General features: G+C 44.1%; 2 protein-coding genes across 5 annotated transcripts; both read left to right on the top strand.

Annotated features, from left to right (window-relative positions):
• Positions 1–453: 453 nt before the first annotated feature.
• Positions 454–12834, top strand: KDELR2 (KDEL endoplasmic reticulum protein retention receptor 2). Its single transcript, XM_021539764.3, has 5 exons — positions 454–611; positions 6983–7083; positions 9464–9622; positions 10682–10934; positions 11619–12834. Exons 1-5 carry the CDS (start codon positions 521–523, stop codon positions 11651–11653), a joined length of 639 nt encoding a protein of 212 aa, XP_021395439.1. The 5' UTR covers positions 454–520; the 3' UTR covers positions 11654–12834.
• A 623-nt stretch (positions 12835–13457) lies between these two features.
• DAGLB (diacylglycerol lipase beta) lies at positions 13458–26056 on the top strand. Of its 4 annotated transcripts, XM_021539759.3 has the most exons (15): positions 13458–13604; positions 14546–14697; positions 16734–16908; positions 17398–17659; positions 17747–17872; positions 18848–18975; positions 19830–19956; positions 20295–20378; positions 20827–20904; positions 21304–21384; positions 21472–21599; positions 22068–22136; positions 22232–22304; positions 23192–23445; positions 24902–26056. In XM_021539759.3, exons 1-15 carry the CDS (start codon positions 13510–13512, stop codon positions 25092–25094), a joined length of 2025 nt encoding a protein of 674 aa, XP_021395434.2. In that variant the 5' UTR covers positions 13458–13509; the 3' UTR covers positions 25095–26056. The 4 variants fall into 4 exon arrangements, with proteins under 4 accessions (XP_021395434.2, XP_085448369.1, XP_021395435.2 ...); XM_085592243.1 differs by lacking the exon at positions 20295–20378; XM_021539760.3 differs by lacking the exon at positions 21304–21384.
• Positions 26057–26314: the final 258 nt, after the last annotated feature.

Raw genomic sequence — 26314 nt, 5'->3', positions numbered from 1 at the left:
AAACCATTCTGTGTTTCCATGATTCTGTGACCCTCTTGGGACACACCCTTGAGGTGTTTATACCTATCGATGAGATCCCCCCTCAGTCTTCACTTCTCCAGACTAGCAAGGCCCAGCCCTCGCAGTGTCTCCTAAGAGAGACACTCCAGACCCCACATCACTGTTATGGCTTCCGCTGGACTCTGTCTAGTAGCTGATGTAGATTTTTAAACTGTTGTCGTTCAAAACATGATAGAAATATATATAATATATATCATAGTCGCTATTGTATACATATGTACACAGATGAGCTTCTCGGGCGCCGCGGGCGCTCCCCTCCGCCCGCCCGGGCCGCGGCTGCCGGGGCGGCCCCGCCGTGAGGGCGGCGCGGCGCGGGGCGGGGCGGGCGCTGCCCCGCTTCCCGGCGTGCACCGGCGCGGGGCTGCCTGGCCACGTCCCCGGGCCACGTCGCTCGGTGCCCGCTGAGCTTGCGCCATCTTCGCTCCCCGGCTCCGGCTGCGCCGCCGCCTCTGCCGCCGCCATGAACATCTTCCGCCTCACCGGGGACCTGTCCCACCTGGCGGCCATCATCATCCTGCTGCTCAAGATCTGGAAGAGCCGCTCCTGCGCGGGTGCGTGCGGAGGCCGCGGGGCGGGACCGGCCGGGAGGCTCCGGGCCGCAGAGCCCGCCGGGGCCGGCGGCACAGCCCCGAACTCGCCGCGGGGTGCTGCGATCGGCCCCGAAGGGCCCCACCCGGGGAGAGCCCAGAGAGCCGGGGCGGCGGGGGGTCCCGCCTGTCTCGCTGGCCCGGGAGGCGGCCCCGGTGAAGCGGGGAAAGGCGGGGAGGGCACCGACCCCGCCGGGGCGCCCCGGGGCGGGCGGGCAGAACTCGGCCCGGGCGGGGGAAAAGGGACGGTCGTTCCCGTTCGCGCAGGGGAGAGGGCTCTGCCCTCCTCCTGACCTCCCCGCGACTCGGCCGCCTCCAAATCCAGCGCTGGCGGAGCGGCTGAGCAGCCGGGAGAGGAGGAAGGAGGAGGCGCATCCCCGCTCCGGGGTGGGGGTGCGCCAGCGGGAGCTGCATTTCCCTGGAAGGTGTTGTGCTTGCCATTATTTGTACTTTAATCCCTGTGCACGCCGCTCCGGCTGTGTCCGGGAGGGTCGCTCCTTCCTTACGTAACTGCCCGGCGGCAGGCGAATGAATGGGGAAGCCGGTGTGGAGCGGGGGGGGGAAGCAATTCGTCCCCCGCGGGGTGAGCAGCCGCCCTCTCTGCATCCCTGCGTTCCTCCATCCCTTCCCTCGCTTGCCCTGGGCCGCCGGTGGACGCGGTTTGGTGCAGCGCCGGCCGCCGCCGACTCCCGTTCGCAGCCCCTGAAGTTTCCCTCGCTCCCCTTGTCCTTGGCTTTTGTGCCGGAATTGAGCCGTGCTTCGTGCCGCTGTTAGCGCTGGCGGAAGGTTTGCTGTCGGGCGGGCCAGGCTGCAGTGGGAAGCTGTAGGAGGGCGATTCCCGGCGGGAGCCGCGGGCCTGTGTGACGTGGCAGCGGGAGCCGCGCCGGGTCCCGGCGGCGAGCCCCGCTCCGCCGCCGCTTCCCCCCGTTCGCAGCGGGCGTGCTCCAATTCCGTGTGCCGCGGTTCTCCTCCCTTCGGCTGTACGGTGTGGTGGTTGCAGGGAATTGCAGGCAGTTCCCATAACTGCAGCGGAGCTGATTTCTTTCAGAAAACTGGGAGCTGTTGTCATTCAAAATGGGCATTTCCTTGCGGTGTGTGTTATGTGGATCGGTTTTGTTGTGCACGGGAGCTTGACTTTGCCTGCTCTCCAGTGAGCTTCTCCTTCTTTAGTGAGGGCTATTGTTCTTGAAATCAGTTCACCGTGTTTTGATGATACTATTCAAATACCGGGTTAGCACTGTTGAACAGATGCATCTGTAAAGTTTTCAGTTGAAAGCATGAAGTTGTGACCTGAAATAACTGAGAATGGGGAAATGAAAGAGATTTACACTACAGGTAGGAGGAAGTACAGGTTTGGTGTGTTGTCATGTCAAATCACCAGCTAATCACTTAGTAGCACAAAAAAAAGAGTGAATGAATAGTTTTGTTTTTTAAAAACTAAACTTAATAGCTTTGGCTTTAACCAGGCTTAAAGTAAAAACTGTTCCTAACTTTACAAAAGAGGTCAAACAAGTGACTCCATGGCCCGCATGCAGTGGTAGTGCAGAACTATTGTTCCTGAGGTAATGGAGAACAAGTGCACCTTCCTGATTAATTTACCTGGCTCAAGGTTTAGTGCATGACAGGAATCCTGCCTGGATCCGGCAGGAGAGGGCCTTGTCTCCTCCAGCTCTTGAGTAGAGCTTTGTCCTGTGTTTGAGAAATGCAGTTGAAATTACAAACAGCAGGAGGGTTAATGATCTAGAAACTGAATGTCATTTAATGTCTGAAGAAAAAAATGTGAAATTATATTGCAAGGCTGAAATTCAGAAATGGTTTGAGCCAAGGGATTCTTAAGTGACCTTTGGATGTGAGGTTATTTACACAGTATAGTACAATGTGACCTCATCCCATCTTTCTGCTTAAAAAGTGGTCTGATGTTGCTTTCCTTAAGCCAATTGTGATTGAGAATCTCTGCTACTAGGGGTTTATTCATAAGAAAATAGTTTCACACCAATCATTGGTACAGCTTTCTTCAAGACAGAAAAGAAAACAGGCCTGTATCATATAGGTGATACAGCTCTCCCCTTTCCCAAATTAGCCAGTGTCCCTGGACACAAACACACATTCATGAGCTCTTTTAGTAGAAAATACTTGCTTAATTCATTTTCCTGAGGGTGGGGGGAAAAAAGGCAAAAAAGCAGAAATGTGTTTGTCTTTGGTGTCTTCTAGTTCTGCCTGAATCCTCAGGAGTAAATCCAGATTTGTGTTGCTGCTGTGACATTGGTGTCTGAGGCCTAACAAATTTGTCTAGAATGAGAAGAACATGAATACCTCAAAGGACTATGAGCAAAGAATTTTATTTCTGGGGCTCTGTTCCGTTCCTCCTAGTGGTTCATTGTTGTTGGTTGAGGTTTCAATTGATGAAACTGTTGTAAATATACATTTGCATATGTTTGTAAAGTCATGCACGACAATAACCCCTAAACAGTTACCAGTTAATGTTAAGCAGCTACAGAGAGCCACTTATTAGAGGGCATTCTGCCATTTCTTTACACTGTATGGTTACTAAAGCCATTTATAAATTAAATAAACTTACACCTTGTGGTTATTGGTGACTAAGGAAACGCAGGCAAACCAACTGCTACTTTAACTGTGCATTTTTGAAGCAGTAGAGATTTTGAAAATAAATAAGGGCTTCTAACTGCTGGCTGAACTGCAAGCTGTGATCCATGAAGAGCTGGCAAACCACATGGTGCCGACTCCTCTCTTCTGGTTGCATCTGTGTGTGTCTGAGGCCTTTGTTCCAGGAGAACCAGGAGGCCTGGAAAAGCAGCTGGAAATGAGGGCGACAGCCTGTGCACCTCTGCTGCAACCTGCTGGTTTTTGAAGACTCATAGTCCCCATTTTCTTTCTTATGAAGTGACTCCTCTAATTGAAGAAGATAGGTAAGGCTAGGCTCATCTGCACTTTGAAGCAGTCTGTGTTTTCTGTGTTTGAGAAACTTAAAATTTTTTTTCCTTATTTAGTCAATAGGTTGAAAAGATAACAAGGAAAAAGCAAATCAAATCTTCAGAATTTTAGAGCTGGCAGGGAAACAATTTTTTGCATGTCTGGTTATTTGAGTTTCCAAATTTAGAATTTTGAAAAATGTTTGCCACTCAAAATAATGGTGCAAAAATCGTTAGGAAGAAGCATGGAGAATGTAGTAGGTAACTCCATTATCGACATCATGTCATAATTAGGAAATTCATGAGACTTGAGGAATCCTATGCTTTCAAGCATTGTTCTGTTCAGACTGTATTTTCTTACCCATTTCAAGTCAAATTAGGTTGTTTGCAGTGCAAATTACTGCCTGAAAATTGATTTGCATTTCTCTGTGCCATTTATCAAGTGTTAAAGGTGACCTGCGGTTGCAGTGCTGTCCAATTATATGCTCTATAATCTAAAAAAGTAATATATATAGTAAATGTGTAGTACTTTTGCTAGGTAATGTAGCTGTATCTCAATTTTATGTGTCTGTTGTGGACCAGATACTAGGCTAAGATGAAGACTTCTGACAGTACTTTGCTATAGGCTTCTGCTAATTTTTCTGTGTTTTCACAAAAATTGATGCTTTAGGTAGCTTTGAAATTTTTTCTCTCTCCTTGAAAGAAAGTATTCTCTTTTTCAGTTGGAAAATTTGTCTTTAAAATTAGGTTGGGTTTTTTAATTGGAAGCACAGGAGTATTAATGCTGGTACTTATTAGCAGAACCAAATGAATTGTGGTTCTGTGGGTGATGTGGACTTGGTACAGAACTGAACTACTTTATTTTTAAAAGCCTGTGAAGTTTCCATGGCAAAGTATGGACTGACCTTGCTTAGAAGAATTCTTGTTTGTAGGTTTTATGGCTGTGATGTGCAGTTCATACTTGGTAGGTGCTGTACATACTCCACAGCTCAGCCCCTCTGCTCCTGCCTGTTATTCCTTACCTGACTCACCACAGCAAAATGAAGTTGATAAGAAAGTACTACAATTTCAGCTCTGCCCTCCTGCCTGGCTGTGAAAATCACCTGAATTAAAGTTTCATGCTATGGCTTTCAGCCAAGATGAAGTGCAGAAGTTGAAGGAGTTTTTCCATTTGTGAGGATGGAACAAAACAGAGAGGTTTGGTTCTTCCAAATTGGAGCCCAGAGCTTTGGAAGAAGAAATAAAAATATTTTTATTTAGTTCAAGAACTAGTAATGTTTGTGGGAGTAAAAGGAAAGGGAAAAGGATGAGAATAGCGTCATTGTAGCCTCAGTGCATTGCTGTTGCCAGCCGTGAGCCAGGGTCAGTGTTGTGACATATACATTGATACATTTCCTAAAGTTTTAAAATGCATCAAAGTCACTGTTGTGTTTACCTATTCCCTCGCCCTGTTTTTGTTTTGGTTTAGATGTTTCTCCCATCCCTTCATAGGCCTTTGGTTTACAATTTAAACCTTGCCTAGTCTAGTCTAGCCTACTTTACTTGAAAATTAGTTTAATCTTGAGTCTAGAGTGGGTTTCGGGATTTCACAACTGTTCTAAAGATTCAAAAATCAGTGAGAGTATTGAAAGCCTGTAATAAAAATTACAGCTTTGGGGTTGAGGAGGTAAGATTGGCAATGGCTTAAAAGAATTTGAGAATTTGTCAAGTGTATTATATGTATTTATGACAGTATAGCCAGATCCAAATTTATAGCTGTTATCAATAATTAATATCTCTTATAGGCTTTTTTTTTCTGTTCCCAGTTATTTGCTAAAAGAAAATAGCATGCTAAATAATTTAGCCTAATTATATTCTGTAATCTGTCCAGGTGGATTTCCTTGTCCTGTGGATTCTGACCTTAGGACAGCTTTGCTTGCTGGGAGGTTTTGCTGGCAAGTTGTGATGCCAACAAGCGCACCTGGGATGAGCCCAGAATGCTGCTTCAGCTGTCTGTGCAATGCTCTTGTAGTTCAAAAAATGTCAAATGTATTTTTTTTTCTAAACTTTGGGAGGTAGTTTATGTTTTTTTTTTCTTCTTCTTTTGGGGTGGGGCAGCATGGTTTTTTTTGTAATACTTGCAGCTTGTGTTTTACAGCTTCACAGCCTGCAGATTTTGAGATGGTTTATGTTCCCTGTACTTTATTTTGGCTGTTCTGTAGGTGGCACATCAGGCTCACCTTGCAGACATTCCACATATGAAATTTGCAAACACACCCCTTTCTAATTGTTACTGTTTCAGCCATTCTTGTACTTCATAGGTTAAATTCCTTCATCTGGAGCAGTTTATGCCATGTTCCTTAAGCTGGAGTGAAAAAGGACTTCAATAGCCGTGGCAGATTGCCTTCTCCTAATTGCTTTATGGTGCTGTTAATAAAAGCCTTTCTAGAAATATCTCTGTATAAAGGGACAAGGATTTTCAGCCTCTCCTACAGAGTATTTTTCCCCCTTGTTTTTTGAAGAAGACTTGCATGCTTAGCTGAACAGATTCAATTATTTTCGCCCTGGATGACTGAAAACAAGAATAATTGGAATAACAAGATAGAGGCACAGAGTAGGTTGTTTTGTCCCCCTGCTGTGACAACCACCACATCAGTATTATGGAGCGATGCTTCACCTCAGCTTTCGGAAGCTTTTAGTGACTGACTGTGCAAAGCTTTTATGCTTCTAAGTGTGCTCTAGTGCCTGAAGTTAAGTACAAACAAACATTTTGACATTGGGGCTTTGACCTAGAATCGAAAGTTGCTTTGAAGATGTAGTGTAGATGTCTGACATTTTATCTCACTTCTTTTCCTTTTTAAAATTTTTAGTACTTAATAACATGTGGGTTTGATTGTTTGATGTTTTTCTCACCATGTGGCCAATTGAGTGTGTGAATTGAATTGCCTTATGTTTTAAAATCTATGTATTTCTCTAAAATCCCGTTATTGGTGCCATCATACCTTCTGCTTGTCACTGGGTCTGTTCTGTCTATTGCCCTTGTACCTTTCCAGCTATTCAGCATCTAAAGATTGTATTGAGGCATGTGACAGCTCTCTGAGAACTGAAAGCTAATGCAGCCTTGCCCAGTGTTAGAACAGATAGCTTGCAGGTGATATTTTTGGAGATGACACTACCTGCTGTGAGTAACTTCTAAACCTTGTGTAGTGCCAGCACCTCTTCCAGCACAGGGTAACTTGTGTTCACACTACTGAGCTTTATGGGCTTAGAATTCTGTTTGTACAGCTTGGGAACTTGGATTTTGTCCTAATTTTGTGAGCAACTTGCTTAAAAATAAAGGATATATCCTTTCTCATCCCAGCCATCAAATGTTTCAAAGCACCTCATCACTTTCTGAATGATTAATTATTTCCTTTATCACTTTAGGTATTTCTGGGAAAAGCCAGCTTCTGTTTGCACTGGTCTTCACTACCCGTTACCTGGACCTCTTCACTTCATTCATTTCATTGTATAACACATCTATGAAGGTAGAGTATCCTGAAGAGTTAGAAAAGCTAGTGAGGTTGCATGTAGAGTGCATAAGTCCATTAATAAAAGCCATTTTTAATGGCCCACTGCACCAAAGCTCCAGATGGGCTTTGGATAAAGAATGTGGAAGATGGACTCAAAAATCCTGCTTTTTTTTCCTGGACTCTACATGCAATTTTTAAAACTGTTTATATCAGGACTGTGGCATTTAGAACAAATGGCATTTTGGTTATTGAAAATGCAAGCTTTTGGAAGAGTGGTTCAAATAAACTGTATTTCTCATCTGAGACATTAAAGCTCAAGTAAATCTCCTTTTGTTTACTACAAGGTAAATTAGTATTCAGAATGCACTGCCAGAATTGCAGCTACTGTCTGGTCAGAGGCTGATCAAAAGTTGACATGAGTAAGGTTTAAGGAATGTAGCTTCTGTGAGTTGTACCCCTGTCACTTGCCTACTGAATGTCAGTGAGCCTGAATTTGAGTTTCTTACTTGCTCATTCCTGCAATTTCTGGTACTGAGTACAAGAAAATAAAGCAGTGGTCTGGGAGAGGGCAGTATGTTTATGTTTTTCTTAATCCAATTCCTTTTTTTTTTTTTATTTTATCGATGCTTTTCAGCTTTAATTTAGAGGGTAGTATAACTTTGCCAAGAGGAAAGACTAAAATAATCAATAATGTAAAATGTATGGATGAATTAGGAAAATAATACTTCAAAATAAAATTTTGTGTTTTAAACTCACACTTGAGTGAAATGTTTTAATACTAACAGTATAGATGAAGAGCCATGGATTAAATGAAATATTCTTGAAACAGAAGCTTTTTCCATATGTAATTTCTGACTGGAAGGTACCATTATGTGCCCTAAAGGAGAAGGTAGGGGGTTTTTGCCATTTATTCACTTATTGGTTGTGATTCAGGGCCATGAGCACATCTTTGTTCTGCAGCCCTCCTAACCAGAAAAGGAAGGAGTGTGGGAAAACTAACTTTCAAATGGCAACCTCTATTTCAGTTTCAAAGGTTGATGCTTAGAAAGACTGATGAATATAATTGTCTTTTCAGCCCATTATGGTAGTGTCAAGATGAAGCTGCTTGAGTGTCCCAACACAATTTTGTGTTATATTTATTTATGTGTAGGCGTATATAATGTTACACAGTTGTTGAGTACTTGAGAGAACTTTAGTTGAGAAGTCAAAAGTTGAGATTCTTGAGATAAAGAAATTTGTAATGTAAGAAATTTGAATTCATTCACATTTTGAGTGTCTTCTATGACTGTACCTGCTGTGATATTTTTACACCCATAGTAAAGGTTCCCTGTATCCTGTCCTGTGGTTCTTTATCTCCACTCAGCTGGGGTGCTTGTGTAGCAGAGCCTTTGGGTTCTGAGCTCCTTAATATACAGTATTTGTAGGATTTTGTCTGTGTGCAGAGCATTTAGTGATTAATAGTATCTGCAAACAGTGGGATTTTTAATCTGTTACTTCTCTGTTGCAAAGAACCCTTTTTTAATGTGATATATGCTTTGGAACATTTAATCTTTGTGCTGAAAGTGGCAGAAGCTAAAATATTTGTCTAGTCTGCTGTACTGTGTTGACTTCAGGACAATGAGCTCTGTCCTGATGATGGCAGATTGACCTTTAGAAAGTCTTTGAGTCTCTCTAGTTCTGTTTTTTCACCTGTAAAATGAAGTTTTTTGCTTATTCCACAGGGAATAACTATAAAGTCTACTGTGCCATAACTATTCAAAATAGGTAGGCATCAGCTCAAATTGAATTTTGGTTCATTGCTTCTCTCAGTCTTGCAGGTCTTGTGGCCTCTTGGTTGGTAAAAAACAGTGTCCAGTTGCCACTCTTTCAGATTTTAGAGATGTTCAAAGGTCCAAAGCAAATCAGCTAACTTGTGCTATGTTAAATGGTTGTCTGAATAGGACTTACTGATTTTTTTCTTAATTGCCACATGAGCCACACCATGCTGGGCTTTTTGAATGTAGAAAGGCCCCTTCCATTATTATTGTGTGTATGCACCTGCACATTTTTAACCTAAATGTTTGGGGCAGTGCTTCCCCTGCTGTTGGAGAACATGTATTCCTTCTCCAGTTGCTTCCTTAGTTCTGGAATGGGTCTTCACCTTTGGGCAGTCACTTCAACCATGGGCATGTGAGGCCTTTAAAGCAGCAAAACCAGTAGGGCCCAGAATCACTAATTTTGATTTATTACTTTGCTGACAAAAGTTAAGCACCACCAACAGCCTGCAAAACCACATAGACAACACAAAGAATCAAAAAAGACCACACTTGCTCCTCTTAGTGCTTATTCAGGGAGTGTGATTTAATGCTGGAACCTCTGTGGATTGTTTTGGGGTTGTTTCTTTCCTTACCCTCAGCTTATCTACATCGCTTGCTCGTACGCCACCGTGTACCTGATCTACATGAAGTTCAAGGCCACCTACGATGGAAACCATGACACCTTCCGAGTGGAGTTCCTGATAGTTCCTGTTGGTGGGCTCTCTTTTCTTGTCAATCATGACTTCTCTCCACTGGAGGTGAGTTGATTGTAAGCAGGAGATTATTTTGCTAAAATATTTAGAACATGAGGATGAGAATTTTTATGCCTGACAAGTGAATGGTTGAAGGGTGTCTGTGTTTAGTAGGTTCAGGCTAATCCTTTCCTCAATGAATCTGTGTGGTGCAGATGTCTGTGCAAATTTAAGGCACCTCAGGAGACCAGCATTTTTATCAGCATAGATTTTTTTATTAAGCAGAAGACTGTGTTTTTCCCAGTACACTCTGATGGCTGTATTAATTCAGAATTCCTTTTGTTCTGTTTGTTAAAGAAATCCCCAGTTTTTGAATAGTTGGTGCCACCTGGTGAAAACAAAAGGAATTATACTACTATTTAAATTTTATAGAATTGCAAATGGTCTATACTATATACTAAAGACTATAAAAAAGAATTGCACTTAAAATGCAGCTATGTGTTTAATTGTAGAAAAATTATATTAAAAATGTAATTACAGAGAGTTCAAACAGGTAATTTTTTCCTACAAAATAGAGAGTAACTTAAAATGCTTGTTTTACGTGGACTGAACTGTATTTTTATATTGGGGTTCAATGAATTTATTACAGAGTAAGGGAATTTGAATTGCAACACTTAGAGACATATTTTAAATTTTGTTCTCTGTTAATTGATTCTTTAAACAAATAGATAAAAAATGGAAGAACATTAAGCAGGGGAATGGACTTCATCTTCCCTGCGGCTTTCTCAGCATGGACTCTAAGCTGCGTTTGATGGTAATGTGAAATGTTTGCACACAGGTTCCCTCACAAGTAAACCTGTGTGTGCCAGCTCAGCAGAGAGCTGGTTTGGAGAGTCTGCTGTCTGCCAGGAGAGTTCCCTCCTCCAATCCTCTGGTTGATTATGAAGCTTTAACTTAGTTTTTCCTGTACCAGGGAAAGTTTGCCAAAACACTGGACCTGTATCAATAGGTATTCATCCATCCATAACATTGCTAGAGAGTGAAAAGCCAAGCCAAGTCAAATGTTTTCTGTCCTGCTGTTATCAGTAAGACAGTTGGATATACCTGTGTTTTTTACCCTTTCAGATACTGTGGACCTTCTCCATCTATCTTGAATCGGTTGCTATTCTCCCTCAGCTCTTTATGATCAGCAAAACTGGGGAAGCAGAGACCATCACTACTCACTATCTTTTCTTCCTGGGTCTGTACCGTGCCTTGTACTTAGTCAACTGGATTTGGCGCTACTACTTTGAGGGATTTTTTGACCTCATAGCTGTTGTTGCTGGTGTGGTCCAGACCGTTCTGTACTGTGACTTCTTCTATTTGTATGTTACAAAAGGTAAGTAATACAGTAACTTCCAGCTTCAGGTTGTGAAATGTAGCAGTTAACAGGTTCCTAGTGGTCTGCTACATCAGCATTACCAGCTCGTTTATTCTGTGTGCAAGTTAGTTCTGAAATACCCTTAATTTATTGAGTACACTTTGTGCTAGTGTGGAGCATTTCTGAGGATTTTTTGGGGGGTATGGGTAGAATATAAATATATAAATGGGCTGATGAAGTTTTGGAAAAACTTACGTATGTCTAAATATATATTGCTGTTGTCTTCCATGGATAAGCATGATCCTCCTGCTTCCCCTGATCATTTACACTGTTACATGCAGATCCCGTGTTTGCAGACACCTTTCTCAGTTGTTTGACTACTGTAACCACATGTGACTGTGACCACCATGTAACCACAAAGCTGTATTATTTTAGTCATAATACTTAGGAGGCTGTGGTGGGGGACTAGTATGTCCTATGAGGTTGAAAAGTGGGAACTTGAGGGTGCCACAAGAGGGTAAGGTTAGAATTGTTAATTCTAGTTTTACCAGTGTGTATTGAAGGGAGAGAGGCAGCCTAGGAGGATTGTGCAGTGGACCCATTTGATGTGCAAGTTTTTGGTCCCTGTGACATTTTAACAGTGCTTCTCCTACATCGCAACTTTGTTTTGCTGACTGTTTTCTTCCCCAATTCTCCTTGCAGTTCTCAAGGGAAAGAAGCTCAGTTTGCCAGCGTAAGTGCCAAAACATCACCAGCATCTGTCCTGTTGGATGCTTGGACAGAACAATCCTTATCACAAGCAAAGGTGAAGATGCTTGAGACAGAAAGTCAGAAACACAGCTCTTTATAGTGCAGGTAGTCATCAGCGGCTCTGTAAGAACGGAGGAAAAACAACCAGCAGATTTCTGTTTGATGCATCTTGCCTTTATCTTTTTTATTACTATGTATAAAGATTTTTTACATAAAGAAACTTATACTGTATTAATAAATTCAGTGTATGGTTTCAATTGGAATAGTTCCAAAAGTGAGATTTTTGTGAGATTGTTTATGACCAGGAACAAGTGCAAACGTTTTTTTTTTAATTTTCAAGATTTTCTTTGAAATGACTGATTTTTTTTTCTTTTTTTTTCAGTGCACAAATATGTGCATCCTTGATGGATGGTAGTCATCTGTTCTTTCCCTTTGATTCAGTTTTCATTCCACTATATTTATTTTTTTTCCAAAAGGCGAATATATCTCGACTCTAAATCTGAAGCCACCAATGTTTGATGTGATGTGCTGGTGCCCAGTCTTTGTGCCATCTGCTGACATGGAGTTCCTTATTCAAAATATATGCTGGTGCTAGAAGGGGAACAGTCACATTTTGAAGTTGTTCCCCTTCTAAAACAGACTGATGGCAAGAGGGCAATGAGGAAATCACTTGAGGCCACAAGGACGGGCTCTTTCTGTTCTGCCATGATGTCTGGGAAGGTAATCCCAATAATGAAAGCACTTGGCAGCCCAGGTTGTGACGGGCAAGAGATGTGATAGTATTAATTACTGGGAAATGTTTGTGACTGTGTTGTTTGTTCAGGAAGAGAAGGTTAAATACCTTGGATGTCCAGCCCTGCTCCACCATTACAGCTGTAGGAAAGGGAGACTTGTAAGTTGTTGATTACAGAAATCTGGGGGTGATCATTTGAAACAGTAGCTACATTTTCTTATTAATGAATGCTTTATAAGCAACTTCCATGTTCAGCTTCAAGTGGTTTTCGATGTCACTTTTGGACAATTAATATTTTTTTTATAAACTTTTCAGAATCAGCAGCACCAGTTACCATTCTTCATCCTTTAAATGATTCCCTTTTTTTACTGAGCTGTTGCATGATTTATCCTGTGTTACCATCCTCAATAAACACTTTATGAAATGGTGAAAACATTTTGGGTTTTTTTCATTTTTTCATTCTTGAATGTGCAAGTTCTCTGTTTGCCTGGGACTGGATGAAAAGTTATGGTGAGGACAAGTTGCCTAATGTCGCTGCTGTATTGAAATAAAAAGTTTTTAAGGCTTTGAGGGGCAATATCACTAATGGAAGCAATGATGGCTGAGTTCTGGCTTGTTTAGTAAGAGCTCAAGTCTTCAGCCTGGTGCAGAGGAGGGTTCGGTGCTGGTTTGTGTTTTATCTGCAGTTTAATTTGCCGTGGTTCTCCACGGCGAGTGCCGGCTCTCGCAGCTCCTGCCCCGCCTGCAGCGCAGCGCGCCCGGCGCCGCTCTGTGACGTCACCAGCGGCCCTAGTGCGGCCTTCTTCCGGGGCGGAGTGACGTTACGGCGCAGTGACGTCATCGCTCCAACTTGCCCCGCCCGCTGGGGCCGCCCCGCGCACGCGCCCTGGGCGCCACCGCTCTTCACGCCGCCTCGCGCGCGCGCCCCGGGACGGGGCGGGGCTCCCGCCTGGCGCGTGCGCGGCGGGGGCGGGGCGGGGCGATGGCCGCAGGGCGGTGTGCGCGCGCGTGACGTCACGGCGCCGCGAGGTCGTGCCCGCCCCGGTGAGGCCCGAGGCGGGGGGAGCGTGAGGGACGCGGCCCTGAGGGGGCGGCGGCGCGACCCGCGGGATGCCGGGGCTCGTGCTCTTCGGCCGGCGCTGGGCCATCGGCAGCGACGACTTCGTGCTCCCGGGGGCCTTCGAGCTGTTCGTCAGGCTGGTGTGGTAAGGAGCGTCCCGGGGCCGCTGCCCGGCGGGACGAGCGGTGCCCGCGGCCCGGGCGCTGTGGGTGCCTGGCACGGTGTAGGGTGCGGTGCGGGGCACGGGCACGGGCGCGGTGCGGTGCTCAGGGGCACGGTGCAGGGCACGGTGCGGTGCTCAGGGGCACGGTGCGGTGCTCACGGGCACGGTGAGGTGCTCACGGGCACGGTGCTGTGCTCAGGGGCACGATGCGGTGCTCAGGGGCACGGTGCGGTGCTCAGGGGCACGGTGCGGTGCTCACGGGCACGGTGCGGTGCTCAGGGGCACGGTGCAGGGCACGGTGCGGTGCTCACGGGCACGGTGCGGTGCTCACGGGCACGGTGCAGGGCACGGTGCGGTGCTCAGGGGCACGGTGCGGTGCTCACGGGCACGGTGCGGTGCTCAGGGGCACGGTGCGGTGCTCACGGGCACGGTGCAGGGCACGGTGCGGTGCTCACGGGCACGGTGCGGTGCTCAGGGGCACGGTGCGGTGCTCACGGGTACGGTGCAGGGCACGGTGCGGTGCTCAGGGGCACGGTGCGGTGCAGGGCACGGTGCGGTGCTCAGGGGCACGGTGCAGGGCACGGTGCGGTGCCCGCGCTGCCGCTGCGCTCCGGCCGCCCGCGCCCTTTGCGCTGAATCCCCGAGCAGCGCTCGGGTGGTTTCCTTGTTAATGCGGTGGCTTTCGTTATTAGTACGGGACTGCTCTGGGATCCGAAGGAGGGAGCAGCAGGCGGCTGAGCTGTGATTCCTGCTGAGCGTTCGTGTAGCGGTTTCATCCCGACACTTTCCTTATGTAACAGGTCCCTTGCTGTTAATCCGTGCGCGGTGCTTTCGTTCAGACGAGCACTATCGATCAGGTGGTCACTTCTCAGCGGGCGCTTCTCCCTTCCTGCTGTAACTGTTGTTATCTCCCTTCCCGGCAGGTGGATTGGGATTCTTGTCCTTTACGCGGTTCACAAGGGGCAGTTTGACTGTCCCGGGGGAGGATTGCTGCACAGCTACCTGCTCGGCCTCATCGTTCTTCTGGCTTTCATAATATGCGCATTATCTGCTCTTGTATACATCAGTATGCAAGGTAAATAGTTAATAATGATGTTTTGTGTTTATCTAGTAGGATTGTAATAATGTGTTTATATAGGTGAACAGTGTGTTTTTAATCCAGAGCTGACATAAAAACTACCAAAAACTTGAATTGTTTAATGGTAGTCAGACTTGAAAAGCTCCAACAGCATTAACATATTTGCTGTAATAGTATTACCTTTGTTAGTCTGGAATCTAACATAATTAATAGATACAACAGCTTAGTTGAGTTGATGGTTTATTGCCATAAGAGCATCCTGAAAACTCTCTAGGTGTGACCTCTGATGTAACACTGCTCCACTTTATGACAGGAATTTAGGGAAGTGTATCCAGAATAATTTGAAGTATCCTGATAGTTCTGCCTTGCATAGACAGGTTTAGTCATGTCTTGTGAAAATCCCTTAGCTGCAGTGGGCTGCCTGGGGAAAAACACACAGAAAAGTGAATTGTATAAATGTCATAATAAATCTGACAATGAGTACTGTTAAATAGAGCAGGACCCGCAACTTGAAATGAATGGCTGAACAGAAGTAAGGACCGCAATGCAACTTCTAATTATTTGTAGAAATGGTTCATTTTGGGTTAAAATTGCTAGGAAAGCTTTTTTCTGGTGAGGCACCTGATCATGGAAGTAATGTTAAGAAGATTAATTTGAAATCTGTGTGTGGTCTCTGGAGTAACAGATGGGACTCCACAGTTTCTAATATATTGGTTCTCATGATTCACTGAAAAGAAGTATTTATGCTTCTGTAAATAAGTATTTATACTTCTCTCCATTTAAACAATTTTAAGACTGTATGAAGAGAAACTATGGCAGAGCAGAGGTGTGGATGATAATCCTGGCCTTGCATCTGACCACTGGTTTTCCTAGAGTTTCCAGAGAAGGGGAAGTAAGATCAGCCAGACCATGGTGTTTATATCACAGTTTCACAGAATATTCTGGGTTGGAAGGGACCCACAAGCATCATTGAGTCCAGCTCATAAGTGAGTGGGCCATACAGGGGTCAGACCCATGTCCTTGGGGTTGTTAGCACCAGGCTCTAACCACACCTGCAGAGGTGAGAGATGAGACTGTAAACAGCAGTGATAAAAGAACCTTGTTTGGTGTGAAAGGACAGCTTTGAGGCCATTGTAACTAAGAAACTCCTGCCTGGAGCCCTCACGCCCTGGGGTGGTGTGAGAAAGGAAAAGCTGTTTAGAGGAAGCACAGTTCCATCTGATTGTGTCTGTGTAAGCATCCACTCTGCTGCAGCCTGGGAATGGGAAAAAACAACCTCTGGATCAAGGGCTTTTGAAACAGCTTTATCACTGGATATGAACCACAGCTTTGTAATTGGAGCAGTTCCCAAAGTTGTTTTTATTCTGCAGCCTTTACAAATTGCTTGTCTACACCTGAGCATGCACACCCTACAACCCATTACCCTGGGATCAGCAGTCTGGTTTAAGAGATGAGCTGGCCAGAAGTTACTCCCTTTTTTATTGTCTTAGAGTGCTGAAACTAAGAGGTTATTAGTAAATTAACAATACAGAAAATAGCCTGAGAAGTATTTGTCCTGGTAATGGTCCTACTTTTGTTCTCCTATTATTATTTAGTCACTCCAGTGAAAAAACTTCATTGTAGCCCAGCAAAATAGGATCTGAAAATGAAATATTAACCAGCTAAAAGCTAAATAGAATAATAAAAGCAGGCCCCAAGAGTCATGAGGACCTGTAGGTGAGCCAGTGCTCCTGGATGCAGCTCTGGCTTATGTGGGACACAGCACTGCTGCCTCAACTTCAGTGCAAAACTATCTCTGACTAGAGTTGTTTTGGGTTTTAGTAGAGTAGATTCTAAGAATCACAGCTTTAAATCCACTGTTGTTTTTCTTAGCTTCAATGATAGCTTTCCATTAGTATGAAAGAACTTGATAGTTTCACTTAAGTTTCTTACTTTGTGTAAAGCCCAGGAAGTTCATATTTCCAGACAGGATTTTACGTACTTAAGGTACATTCGTGAACAGTTCTTGTTTTAAATTCTCTCTCTAATTTCAGGAACAATTTCTAATCCAGGCCCAAGAAAATCACTTCCCAAAATACTTTATACTCGCCTGCTTCTCTATTTCCCTGAATTCATCTGGGCTGTTGTAGGAGCTGTGTGGGTGTCAGACAACAGTGTGCAGTGTGAGAAGACTGTGATAAATGGCGTCATTGGGACAGTTATTGCAAGGTAAAGGTGCCTCCCCACAAACCTGAGCTTGACAGTATATGGCAAAAGGAAAATGAGTTGGCATCCTTCCCTAAAAAGCTGCTTGCGTTGGGAGAGAAAGTATGTCCTGCAGTGAAGGAAAGGCAGTGAAGGTCAGAAAGGGTAAGAGGGGCAGTGGGAGTGTAGAAAACTGGATAAATATGAAGAGAGTAGTAACCTGATCACTTAGCTGGTAGTGAAAAATGGAGCTGCTGCTTCCAAAGCACTGGGCTGTGGGTCCAGGTTTTGTGCCCTGTGTGAACTGAGCCAACAGCCTTGTTCTGGTGCCCAGAGTTTTGCAAGCACAGTCCAGAGCGTTGCAGCCTCAGCACAGCAGCAGGAGGTCTCCATGCAGAATTCCATACTCAGCTTCGGTTTCTGTCTGCCAAGATCTGTAGTTGGGATTTCTTGCACACTTGTCAGAAGTGTCTGGTTTCACAGTCTATTGTCTCAATCCCTCCTGTCTGGCAGCTGGATTATCATCATCTTCACCATCATTGGAGCTGTCATTGTCTTTGACCCCCTTGGGGGGAAGAAGACGTTCTACCTGCCCGAGGGTGTGAGCCGCAACCTGGAGAGCAGCCAGTCGGGGCAGCTGCTGTACAACGTGAAGAGCTCTGCCACCAGGGTGTGGGAGAAGAGGATCAGGCTGCTGTGCTGCTGCATCGTGCAGGACGACGACCACCGGGTGGCTTTCACCAGCATCGCCGAGCTCTTCCGCAACTACTTCTCAGTAAGAGGGAGAGCCTTGCTCCAGGTGTTTGGAGTTGTGCATTGAGGTGTGGGATGGTTTTACAGAGCCTTCCATGTCTTTGTACAGGACACTGATCTGGTGCCAAGTGACATAGCAGCTGGTTTGATTCTGCTCCATCAAGAACAAGATAAAATGGAAAATTGCCCCAAAGAGCCTGAAGAAGTCCTGTGTCATTCTCCATCGTCTCTCGTGGTAAGAGAGGGTTGGTGCAGCCTCTGGTGTAATTGCTCGGGGAAATGGTGCCAGGTCAAATTGAAATGCACTTCTTTTTGGAGAGGGTTTTGTTTCGTTTTGTTTATTCTTTTAATGAAATTAAACACTGTAATAAAATTAATAACAATGTACGTTATTAAAAATGCAGTGAAAACAATGAGTTTGTGGTCAAAAACATTTTTCTGCTTTTGAATGAGTAGAGCTTTGAATGGGGAATTAAGTGCACAAAAAGGAACCATTTAGGACATTTGATCATTGATGAACAGTTGGGAGAGAAAGGGAACAGAGGGTGAATGACTATTTTGTACTGTTTGCATACAACTGAGAAAGTAGTCTTTGTATTGTGGGCTGTTTGTCTGCTGCAAATACCAGACAAGGTAAGAAGCAAAAATATAATCTTTTAAATGCTTGCAGATTGTGGGTTAGTGTCCTAACTGATTTTTGCTGGTCTTCAGTGGAAAAGTGCCTTTGTAAATTTTTCTCCTCGTTTTAGCCTGTGTTTCATAGGTGTATGTAGTTTTACTTTAACCAGTGCATCTCTGTCAAGTTCCTTTGGAATCCAGCCAGTGTGTTAGGGTTGTGCTTTAAAAGTCTGTACCAGAGAGATCTGCTGCAGACTCTTGAGCCTTTGCTTAGACATCCTTAGGTAGCATATTTGGAGTGAATGTTGTTTTCAGCATTGAGCTTATCAATGTACCAGCATTGGAAGAAACTGATTCAGTGACAGCTTTTCAAGATCCTTGAGCTGTGTAGGTACATAAATAAACACAGACTTTTTCCTGAAATACAAGTGGCTATTTTTAGTTCCTCATAGACCTTGAGGTTTTCCTTTTGGGTAGTGTGTATTTCATAATGCTTTGATTTTCACTAGCCTGTGTTCAGTTTTATTCTGAGGCTGCCTAACACAACTTCCTCCCTTTCTCTGCTTCCCTTTCTTTCCCTGTGTGCTTTCAGAGTGATGATTTGGATGTTGAGCTGGAGAATGCTGCTCACTACATGCTGTTTGCTGCAGCTGCCTATGGCTGGCCCTACTACGTGTACACCAACCCATATACTGCACTCTGTAAGCTCAATGGTGACTGGTAGGTTTGACCTCAGAGCTTAAAAACACATAGCTTCCTTCTGTTTAACTAGTCTTAGCAGAAGTAAAATAGTTATAATAGTAGTATTTTTGTTGCATTAAATTATATCATTCTTGGGTGTACATGAGTTTGGCTGCTGGAGTTATCTTTCAGAAATTCTTTTCTTTTTTTCATGGGAAAAGTTTGTGGTTGACATAAAAAAAAATCATTTAGCGAAATGACAAAGGAAGAATTCTAATTAAATTAAACATGTTTTAAAATTAGGCTTTTTAGAGGTGCCTTTTGGACACAGATATACATATAGAAATAAAATGTATCAGTAGTTTTCTCTGTCCTAAGTAATTAGCATAAGTTCCCTGTACCTCCAATCTCTTTTTTATTCCTTTTGACCCCTTTACTCAGAAATGTTTTATGAAAGTAATTTTGCATATTGCTAGATAGGATTACTGTATGTGACCACTGGTATTTGTGACTGGAAGAATGATTTTTGTAATTACTAATATGAAATACCCATATAATCTACTGAAATATAAATCACCTAATACTGTGGATAACACATGAGATCAGATTGCTGTGCAGATTTTTGTCTGAATCTCCTTTTTCCTTGTTTGTATTTTCTCACAGGGGCTTGTAATCTTAAGAATTCTTTTCTTACTGCACTGTTTGCTCTGCCAATGGTTCTGTAACAAGGCAGAAGTAACACCTTGCATCAGAATGTTTACTGGTGCTATTGCAAAAAGAAAGCACTTTTGATTCCTGGTAGAAGGCCCTCTGCAAATTGAATTGAGTTTGATTCTTTGAAAGGAAATCTAGCAAATTGGAACATGAAAGTTTTTCTCCTCTGTGTTTGTTAGTTGCAGAAGTAGACCAACAGATGCTGATATAACGGGCAGTGATCGTCATAACTTTCACTTTGGAGCCATCCTAAAAATAACAGGACTGCAGTACAGAGACTTCATTCATATCAGTTTTCATAACAAGGTAAACAGTCTGGCCAGGCATTGGGCAAGCTGTTGTGATTAATTCAGGGAAAGCAAGGGGAGAAGGGTCTAGTTTGCCTTCAGCGTTTATAAATTGTAAGATGCAAAGCCAAATAAAAACATTCAATTTGGATTTCTTTTCTAATCTAACGGAACAGCCATAAAACCACTGATATAAATCTGTCCCAGCATTGAAAAAAGGCACTGGGACTAACTAACTAAGAGACCAGTTCAGCTTCTTTCCATACTACAGTATGGAGTTCAATAAGAGCTTGCCCTTGTAAGTGCTTGCCTTTAGAAAATGTTGGTGTGTTTACTGTTTAAATTTTTCTCCTCCAGATCTACGAGATTCCATTTTTTGTTGCTTTGGATCACAAAAAAGAAGCTATTGTGGTCGCTGTGAGAGGAACCTTGTCTTTTGAGGTATCATCCATCTGATATCAATAATGAGCTTTATAGAAATGAGTGAAATTCCAGTACCTAGAGGAAATTGTGTTATGCTGGTGCATGTTAAAATAACTCACTCACGGGTACGAGTCTGCCAGGTTTAAGTTGTAAGCCCCCCTGCCCTGGGGTGGGTGATATTCCCTGTGCTGCTGGAAGAGAGAGTGGAGGACAGGCAGGGGCAATTCCAAGTCACTGTGAGTGGAGGTGCATCCATAACGAGGTGTCTGTAGTTGGAAATAGTTGCCAGGCTTGGAGCTGTGGTTGCTGTGTGTCTGCTGGGGTTGGTGGTGTGTGGTGGGATGTGCTGTGCTGCTCACACAGCTGGCAGCCAACTGCTGATGTCCCTGTGGCTGGGCTGAGCAGCAGAGCACACCCCGTGAGCCACACAGCCCTGCAGGGGCTCTGACCAAGGCTTTGTTCACAGGACATTCTCACTGACCTGTCAGCAGACTGTGAGGACCTGACCCTGGAGGAGGTTCTGGAGAATGGCTTTGTGCATAAGGTGTGTGCAGCCTGTGGCTCTTTGTAGATCAGCTCAGCAGTAGCAAGCTATAAACACCTGGGGTCCTTAGTTAAACAGAAGAATGTTCTCCTTGTCAGATGGATTGCACAAATTATTTCAGTGTTTGGTGCATCAAATACTGCCTCTGGCACTGCAAGGTAGAATTTTTAATGCTCTTGTCAGACTTAATATCCTTATTAAATATTCCAAAACCTTTTTAACCCATACATACAATACATACAGACCTCTTGGTTATAACCAGACCTCTGTCAGGAGGATGTCAAAGAGAAGACCAGCTTTGCAAAAAGAAGTTGTTTTGTGATGGTGTTGTATTTAAACCATACATGTATCACACTTCTGATTAGAAACACCCTTCTAACCTGAACTGTTCTGTTGTAGGGTATAACTCAAGCTGCAAATTACATCTATCGAAAACTAATAAATGATGGAATTTTAAACCAGGCTTTCACAATTGCCCCAGTAAGTTATCTTCCAGATAATTGATTTATCAGTAGAATTACCCACAGCTTTTTCTGTGTCCATCTAAGTTTGTCTTTCTGTCTGCAGGAATATAAACTTGTGATAGTTGGTCACAGTTTGGGTGGTGGGACAGCGTCTATCTTGGCCATCATGCTCAGGAACTCCTTCCCCACACTGAGGTGTTACGCCTTCTCTCCCCCAGGAGGGCTCTTAAGGTGAGAGGCTTCTGTTGCTTGGTTCTATGTCTGAACTGTAAAAGTTCAAGGCAGCTGCCAGGTGTGTTAGCTGGTAGCTGTGGGCTGACTGTGGGAAGTTTGTATGTTCTCCACTCAGATTAATTTGCTCCATCTGGAATTACAGTTGAGTTCTTGGTGGAGTGTTACAGAATGAAACACATTTAGGGAATTCTGTCAGGCAGCACAATTAGAGTTTAAAATAACTGTTCCAGAAAAATACTCACCTGACTTGTCTGCCTTGGCCTGTTGGACATGCACTCACCTTTGAGTCAGCACTGAGTTACTCTGTCAGCTTCAGCAAGAAGGTCTGAACAACCACTGAGGCAGTGGCTGCAAATAGTGCTGCCACATGCTTCTATCTTTACTGAATTATTATGATCATCCTAAAACTAAAGTGTGCTTATTTCCTCAGTGTATATAAACTAATTTTTTTCTTTTTTTTTTAAGCAAATCACTTGCAGATTACACTAAGCACTTCATTGTTTCAGTCATTGTTGGAAAAGACCTTGTTGCAAGGTGAGATGAAAATACTTTAAAATTGATATTTGGAGATGTGTTTGACAGTAGACAATAGGAGGCTTTGCTTAACTTTGTTCTGTGTGTTTAAACAGGTTAAGTATGCCCAACATGGAGGATTTAAAAAGAAGAATAGTGAGAATTGTGGCAAACTGCAACAGGCCCAAGGTAACCAAATGCAGTTCCTGGTTAAAAGTGTGGAATTGTTACTTGGGTTAAGCCCCAGATTTAATGCAGTGACTGCTGGTGTGTGTATTTTTGATCTTAAAACTGAAAGTAACAATTGTGATTCAGAACAAAGTTGTTTGCATTTAATTCAGTGGCATTTGTGTTAGTCTCCTATCCTGTAAAGGTGTTGGGGAAAAGTCCCAAATAACTAAAATTATGAAAAGTTAGTAAGATCACTTACTTTAATAATGTAATTGCTAGTACCAGTAGGTAAGCAAATTATTGATTTTACTTATATATTACTATCAGAATTCATTTGGAAAGCAAGTATTTATCTGTTAAAGTGTTAATTCTTTACTTCTTTTCACTGTTAGCGGGAACAGTTTTGAATGTGCTGGATCAGGTGGTGTCAGGCAGGATGGTGCTGGAGGTACAGGGGTGTGGCTTAAAGGTTCAGAACTGCCATTTCTGAACATCTGAATTTGAATCTGCCATGCCCACAAGATTTCCATGTAGTCCCAGGGATGAGCAGAGGGTCTGTGTGATGTCGTAAATACAGAAGAAGATAATGGACAGTTAGAAGTTACAGGTGCAAGAAAAGTTAAACCTGCAGAGCAAGAATCCACACGGAGTAATTCAGCTGGTAAAGATGGTAATGTTTCCTGTAGTATTACTGGAGGCTAAGGATCCATGCTGTTGAAATTAATGTTACTGTGGGGAAAATTCAGGTAGGAGATCATTATCAAACAAGGTTTGGGGAGCATGTGTATAAAGTAATTTTTAATCTTTTAATTGTTTTTTCAGATGAAGTGTGTGCAAACACACAGCTAGAATAAGTTACTTGAAGGGATGCCAAATTTCACTTGGACTGTTCTCTCTGATTTCAGTACCAGATTTTGCTGCGGGGGTGTTGGTATGAGGTATTTGGAGGAGATCCTGATGACTTCCCCACAGAGCTGGATGGAAGGAACCAGGATGCCCTGACCCAGCCCCTCCTGGCCGAGGAGAGTTTAATGGTTCATCGGTCGCCTTCGTACAACGCCCTTGAGGAGGAGCCACACTTGAATTCACCCCCTCAGTATCCCCATCTCTATCTGCCTGGAAAGATTATCCACGTTGTTGAAGAATGCAGCTCTAGGAGGTAAGTGCAACGATGAGTACCTCCCTCCTGTCTCCCTGCAGTCTGCTTACAGCTCCTTGTCCCTTTCAAAGTACACGTTTCCAGCTCTGTGCAGCTCCAGTACCCAGTTTTGGTTGTTGCACATTACCCAGTTGTTGTTGCACATTTCAGTTTCTATTCTGTGTCTCCCGACTTCTGTTCCATTTCAAGCCCTGGACACTGTTCTCTTTATGCCTTATCTCGCCCATTTATTGCAGCTGCTGAAGTGAGGACTTTAAACACAAGCTTGGAGAGTTCAGCTTTGCCAGGTGGCAGTTCCTGTCTGAGACTGCAGATGTGCAGTGTGTCCTGGTAGAGGTGGAGTGGTAACAAATACCTCATTTCTGAGCAGTCCCACGAATGCTGGTGATTAGAAGGAGGTGCAGTAGTGCCTGCAGTGCTGCCCCAGCCAGGCTGGAGAGCTGCCCCAGGACCCAGTGTGTGCCCACACAGTCTGTAGTTTTTCCTGTCAGTTGCTGCTTTTCTGTGGATACAGGAAACTGAGACAAAGACACCAGAAAGCTGAAACTGCTGGAAGGGTGAGGACTGTGGCTTTGTTGGGGCAGTGTTGTATTTGGAACTGTTTTTTGTGGGGGTTTTTTGTTGATGTTCTGTTTTTTTAGACAAAGCAACCTGAAACAGCCCATAAGCCAGACAGGCCCTCTTATGTTCTGAAACAGAAATCAGAGCATTTTTATCTTCCACAAGACTATCTTACAGAAGAAAAGAGAAACTGCCTCTTATGGAGAGGGAAAAAAAGGATTGGAGAAGAAATCAATTTCTTTCCTCCCATTCAGTAGATCAATGTTTTATTTAAGTTTTGTATCTTTAATTTCTAACAATTTTAATACTGGTTTTACAAGTTAGATACTTGAACACCTCTGACCTGGGCAGGTTTTCCCAATGGCTGCTCTTCTTATTGAGTTAATTTCTTTTAATTTCTTTTCGTCCACAGCACAGCAGTTAATAATGGGGTTTTTCTAAGTAGGCCTAGCACACAAGAGCCCCCATAATGTATTTGGGATTTAATTTTGCAGAATGGTGCATCCTGTATGCAGCATTAAATGTATTGCCTGGTCTCCTCTTGATACCATTGTGACTTATTCCCTGAATTTGACATTAACCACGTGAATGTGCAGCATTCAGTGCCCTCCCCTTCCTTGCTCAGGCTCTATTTTGTTTTTGGGAACAGAATTATTTGAACCTTTGGTGGCTTCTTTCCCTGTTGAAGCAGTATGTAATGTGGTGCAGTTCTGCCCTCAGGGAACTTCATGGCAGCAATCCCAGCTGTTTGCTGAAGGGCAGACCTGCAGCTCTCTGGGCTCCCACCTGCTGCTCTGAGAGGCTTCCAGTTCCTCCCTGAGCCTTGTCCAGAGTGTCCAGGTTGGCTGTCCAGTTCTGACAGAGCCATTGTTATTTGTGTGTGTTTTTTCCACAGGTTGTGTTCTTCAGATATTAAATACACGGCGAGGTGGTCAAACGAAACTGTCTTCAGCAGCATTTTAATAAGTCCCAAGATGATCACAGACCACATGCCAGATGTTGTGCTCAAAGCTCTGAACAGTTTGTCTCAGGAACACGCATCGTGTCTGTCTTGTCAAACACGAGGATATGACCCCAGTGCAGTATAACCACAGCTCGAGGACGACCTGGGAGGCTTTTTTGCAGATTTCAGGTATTCAGGACACATTCCACTTTCAGGCTTAAGTGGATTTCACTACTTTTCTCACATTGCATAAAATGAACAAGGGTCTTAATGCCCTTGCCTCTGCAGCGACCTCGGGGAATGTTGTGCTGGTGAAAGCAGAGATTGTGTCTCTGTGCTGAAGGCTGGGCTTTTCCAGAAGGGATCAGGGTGAGAAGCTCCAGCCGAGCCTGTGTGCGCTGGCGCAGCAACTGAATGCTTGACCAAAGTGAATGTGTGTGAGAATGATGTGGCCACGTGTCGGAGCAGAGCCTTGCCAGACCTCATCCACCTTCTGCAACTCCACTTCTGCTCCCGAGTCCCCTCCTGGCTGCCTGGGCGTGGCAGAGCCGAGGGGCTGCAGCTCAGGGCTGCAGGGTGAGTGAGCCCGGCCCAGGCGGGGCTGGGGCTGGGCAGGCTCAGTGATTGCACTATTTTTTCTTACAGATTGTGCTGGGATCCCAGGGTTGCAGGGGAGGGCTTGTTGTGGTTAAATGCTGCTTGGATATACATGTGCAATATTCTTTAATCTACCTGTCTTTTGTATGTGTTGATCTACATACTTGCTTTTATTGATTTTAAACTAAAACTACTTAATGAGAAGGAAAAAAAAAAGTATTCATATCATTCAGGCCCTGGTATCATGTTGGTCACTTGCTCTATTTCCAGCAACTGAGCACTACTCTGATTCTGCCAAGAATGTGTAACCAGTTGTAATGATTTTTAAAAAGTGGATTCCTTGTTTCTAGCGTGTAACTATTTTAATTTCTTTCGGTTTTAAGGCTCAGCAGCATTTATTTAAAAGAAATTGATGTAAGTAAAATATGATGTGGTTGAGAATTAACTGTGTGGATGTTCCTGCTGTGATACTCAATATGGAGACAAAATTAAATGCAGACTAAAACCTTGGCTCCAGTGCAATGACAGGTACCAGAGCAACGAGGTCAGGCAGCACCAGTGGGGACCGTGCTGCTTTCAGGGCTTCTGGGGTCCCCGGGCACCAGCGTTGGCTGCAGCCGCTCTGGAGGAGGGGAGGCAACACACAGAGCAGGGCTTTAAATAAAAGCCTGGAATCTGGGACATTTAAGCACAAACTGTGACTGGCTCAGAGGAAAAGCATAGAGGGGAGGGGAACAGAGACCCTGCCCCCGGCTGCCAGCAGCTTTA

The sequence above is a fragment of the Lonchura striata genome, chromosome 14, assembly GCF_050655825.1.
Source record: "Lonchura striata isolate lonStrDom1 chromosome 14, ASM5065582v1, whole genome shotgun sequence".
Lineage (NCBI taxonomy): Eukaryota > Metazoa > Chordata > Aves > Passeriformes > Estrildidae > Lonchura > Lonchura striata.
This window is presented reverse-complemented; position numbering and strand designations above follow the sequence as displayed.